General features: G+C 37.4%; 1 protein-coding gene across 1 annotated transcript; it reads right to left on the bottom strand.

Annotated features, from left to right (window-relative positions):
- Positions 1 to 1,162: 1,162 nt before the first annotated feature.
- Positions 1,163 to 4,242, bottom strand: LOC140807834 (cytochrome P450 714C2-like). Its single transcript, XM_073164797.1, has 5 exons — positions 3,905 to 4,242; positions 2,774 to 3,000; positions 2,388 to 2,635; positions 1,809 to 2,163; positions 1,163 to 1,693 (listed from the first exon to the last, which is right to left on the bottom strand). Exons 1-5 carry the CDS (start codon positions 4,182 to 4,184, stop codon positions 1,268 to 1,270), a joined length of 1,536 nt encoding a protein of 511 aa, XP_073020898.1. The 5' UTR covers positions 4,185 to 4,242; the 3' UTR covers positions 1,163 to 1,267.
- Between the last annotated feature and the right edge of the window lie 229 nt (positions 4,243 to 4,471).

The raw sequence follows: 4,471 nt of genomic DNA, 5'->3' as shown, positions 1-4,471 counted from the left end.
TGCTCATTGGTGGACACATTCTGCTATGTGGAGCTCGTAAGCACACATCTAATCTTTTCTTCGCTAAAAAACTCAGTTTCCTCAAATAAGAAACGAAGTCTTCCTCCGGAGCATGTCACCAAGGCATAACAAGTGATGTATATATGAATCTTTACTGCTTACAAGTTTCTGCTATTTGACGACTAAACATTCCAATATTAAACTGAATCTCATTTGAATTCCATGATCTGCAGAGCAAGTGGCTGGAAATGTTACAATCAGAGGAAACTGTTTGAAAGTAAAAACCTTCCCATGTCCCGGAACCGTTGCTAGTTCTATAAGAAGTGCGGAGAAAGATGGAGTTTCCAGTATCTATTCAAGATATAATAATAACAATGTCTACTCCTAGAAAAGACGGGCATCCTTCGATTTATTGCCTGAGCTTTGGGCGAAAAGAACAATGACAGATTAAAAGATCCAACTTCTGACTGCAGCCATTGTTGTCTACCTGGAGTACCTGACGCCTGTAACGAGACCCTGAGTGCCGTGCTTTGAGTTGTGTCTAGTCGGTGTTAATATTGCACAAAAAAGGTTCGTGGGTCGACATGGGATTCAACAACTTGTACCTCTCCCAGTCCCACTTTAGGGAGGAGTCTAGTAGATAGTAGCAGCTCTATAATTAGCATATTCTGTTCCTCCTGAGTGCCTTTGGGGTTGTTCCTTACGAGGGTGTTTCTAAAAAAATCTTACTCCAAAAAAAGAAGAAGAAGGAATTGGTTAAAATTGGTGAATCTGTCAGAATCTCTATTAGAAAAAAAGTTGGTACGATATTAAAGCCATCAATCTTTCAATGTCTAAGGGAATTTATGGGAGAGTCGATATTTGAAAATTGATTCGTTATGATTTGTAAATAAGCAGGAACAAATCAGTTTCGATTTAACTCACTGAATCGTTAGTCGAGTCTTAGATCTTTATAACTCCTTGGAAGTATTACTAAAACATCAAATGAGGAGCTTTTAGGAATCATCACCATTGATTTTGAGCTATACTATTTAAAAGAGAGTGATTTAGGCGAGCCAACAGATAACTGCAACTGCAATGAACATATCTGCATGTAAGCACAGTAGGTTTTAGAAAGTTGTACACCCAACCGAATTACGTCGTTGGTCAAACATTAATCAAATTATAGATCTCAAAATACTTAATTTCATTCCTAAAATCGTTAAGAAAACATGCAACTGTTCTTGATGTTGTTCCCTTATTTGGACAACAAGAATTAACAAACATATTACAACTTCTTGACTCTGAGATATACTCCATGTTTAGGCTCAATGATGATCGTCATAGTAGGTGAATGGACATACTTGGGAGATAGTGTGAAAGAATAGTTTGACAAAATAAGAGCAAACAACATCTTGAGCTCAAGCATGGCCAGATGCTGCCCGATGCACACACGTTGCCCGAATCCAAATGGCACGTACGAGTTAGGGTTCTTGCAAGCACCCGTGATCCCGTTTTCGAACCTTTGTGGTTTAAACTCTAAAGCATCTGATCCCCACAATGCAGTATCGGTGTGCAACGTAGCCACCATGGTCCACAAGTTTACACCTTTGGGTACCCAAATGTTGCCAATTTGCATGTCTTTCAAAGCTTCCCTTGCCAAGGTAGGACCGGGAGGGTAAAGGCGCATGGTTTCTTGAATCACCATATTTAACTGCAAAATCAAAAGATGAAATTCCAAAATCACCAAGGTATTGAAAATGACTTAGTTCATGAAATATTTAAGTTTCAGTTTAGTTTCATTTTGGGGGCAAATGAAAAATACTTACTAGTTTCATCTTCCGAAGCATTTGTACGTCTGGGATTTGACCTTGGCAAACTTCTAAAACCTCTTCTCTGGCTCGTGTTTGCCATTCAGGGTTCGAAGCCAACAACATGAGACACCATGACGCAGCCACCGCAGATGTCTCGAATCCGGCTAAGTAGATGTTTCTGCAATTGTCAACGATGAATTGATCCAAAGCTTGTGGGCTCAAATCACTGCCCTTCGCACCTTCAACAAGAATTTGCAACAAATCCTTCTCATGTCCAGCTTGTTGTCTTTCTTTCACTATCTTCAAAATCAATGAACTTATTTCTTTCTCTAGTGCCCACATTTTCCTATTGGTTTTAGTGGGCAAATATCTGTTCCACAAGAAGCACAATAATATGCATACTTGGATTAGATTCAAGAATCAGTACTTGTACACATTTTCATTAATGTGTATGCAAGAAACATGAAATAAAGTAGATATTGTGGATGTGGGTTGGCTGCCTTCATGTTCATACAGCAGAAAGGACTCTGTTTTCATAGGATTATACTAAAATAACTAATCTAAACTGCTAAAAAATTGATTTAAGAAAATTACCTTAAACCAGGAACGCCCATAGACAGTGTCTTTTTGGACATAATTTCTTGTAGATCCCCGAGCTTCACGAAAATCTCCTGACCCTTTGAGTAACTACTGCCGAAACAGGCTTTGGATATTATGTCTCCTGAAAATCTTTTCATATCTTCATCAACTTTAAACTCAACAATTTCTCCTGGGCACTCAAACTTCTGGTTCCACGAACTCACCAGCCCCAAGGATGATTCGGTAATAATGTCGATCATTCCCTACATCCATCCATCCATATAAAAAACCATGAGTGACAAAATCATATCAAATAGATTAATGACACACACACACACACACACAATACATGCACTGTGCCAAGATACGAAGCAACAGCACATATAAACAATCATACGTACCTTGACTTTGTCCATGTATAACTCAGGAGCCATGATTTTCCTCTGGCGGGCCCATATAGGCCCATTGGACGACAAGATACCTTGTCCAAGTAAAGGCCCAAGTTCTCTCTGCTGGTAAGCAGGCCGGCCCAAGTCCAGTGACGTACATGTTGTAATTTCCTTAACTAGATCCGGATCAGTCACGTAAATGACTTGCATATTACCAAGAGCAAACCTGAACAATCGACCTGTAACAAAAACATTAAATATTAAATATATATATTATAATAGTAAGCCATCTTTGATTTTTCTTACCAAGATAATTTGCATACAAATTTAGGGCAAAAACTTGTGTGAGACGGTCTCACGGGTCAAATTTTGTGAGACGGATCTTTATATGGGTAATCCATGAAATAGTATTGTTTTTTATGCTAAGAGTACTATTTTTTATGGTGAGTATGAGTAGGGTTGACCCGTCTCACAGATTGAGATCCGTGAGACGGTCTCACATGAGACCTACTCCAAATTTAGTTATTTCTAAATATATATATATTCGTTTAAATATGATATAATTATACTAAATTAAACAAACAAACAAAAATTCATGGAAAATAAAATAAAAAACAAATCAAATTCCTACAACGATTAATAAAATCACGCAGGTTTTAGCTTCGGAAGAAGTAGGGGTACAAGAATAGAACAAAGAACATTCGTAAAATTTGTGTAAGTTCAAGTAATAAAATATTCTAAAATTAATGCAGACTGATTGATTTCTGCTTCAAATGCTCTTAACTCCTATTATTATTAATAAATAGCTAGTTATAATTAAAAAATTTCATTTAATTTAGTTATGTGAATAAATTTGTAAAAATTTTAGTATTTGAGTAGTGCTATAAAATAGAAATTATCCATTATGTTCTTAGTCATAAGTTGTCTGAAATATTCTTGCCGTAAATTTTTATAAAAGTTGTAATATGGAAAGGTGGTTTTCCAGTGTTAGGTGCTTGATCTCTCAAAATATCATGATCCAACACTTTTCACCGACAAAAAAACAAACAGATTCGTTTCAAACTTTGCATGATCAGAAAAAATAACCACGAGTTCAAAAATTTGACCGTTTCCAATTCGAGACCAGAAAGCGTGCGCACGTACCGTACTGCTTTTTCCATTGGTCGAAGAAAGGGAAGACGGCGGCGGCGTTGTGTATCACCGGAGGGTTGGGGTGATTCGGCGGAGTATTCTCGGCTTCGTCTCGAGATTTTCTGATTTCAGGGATGTTTCCCAGCAGGATTCTGGCGGGGGGGCCATCGATCCCTTGCCGCTTGAGTATTCCGCGGATTCTTCGAGGCTTGATCACCAGCGAAATGAAGATCCGAGTGAAAAGAGCGAGCAGAATCAGAAGCAGAGAAGTGGAGATGAAGAGCTTCTCCATTGCAGTTAACGCGGGCGGGGATCGGTTTTGGGATGGAGAAGGATGTTAACGTTTTAGGTTTCTTTCCGACATATATACACATTTTTAACCGCTAATTTGCACCTAGACCCCTATACTTCTTGTTATTTTAATAAAAACACTTAATCTTTTCCTAAGACTATTATCGAAAATAATAATAAGAAAATTCATATTTATATTCTATTTATTGTTATTTATATTTTGTCCATGAATAAATTTGATATATATTTTATAACATATGAAGTCAAGTGTAGATAACACAAAATATA

This window comes from Primulina eburnea, chromosome 12 (genome assembly GCF_022965805.1).
Source record: "Primulina eburnea isolate SZY01 chromosome 12, ASM2296580v1, whole genome shotgun sequence".
Lineage (NCBI taxonomy): Eukaryota > Viridiplantae > Streptophyta > Magnoliopsida > Lamiales > Gesneriaceae > Primulina > Primulina eburnea.
The sequence above is the reverse complement of the archived record's forward strand: the minus strand, read 5'-3'. Positions and strand labels throughout refer to the sequence as shown.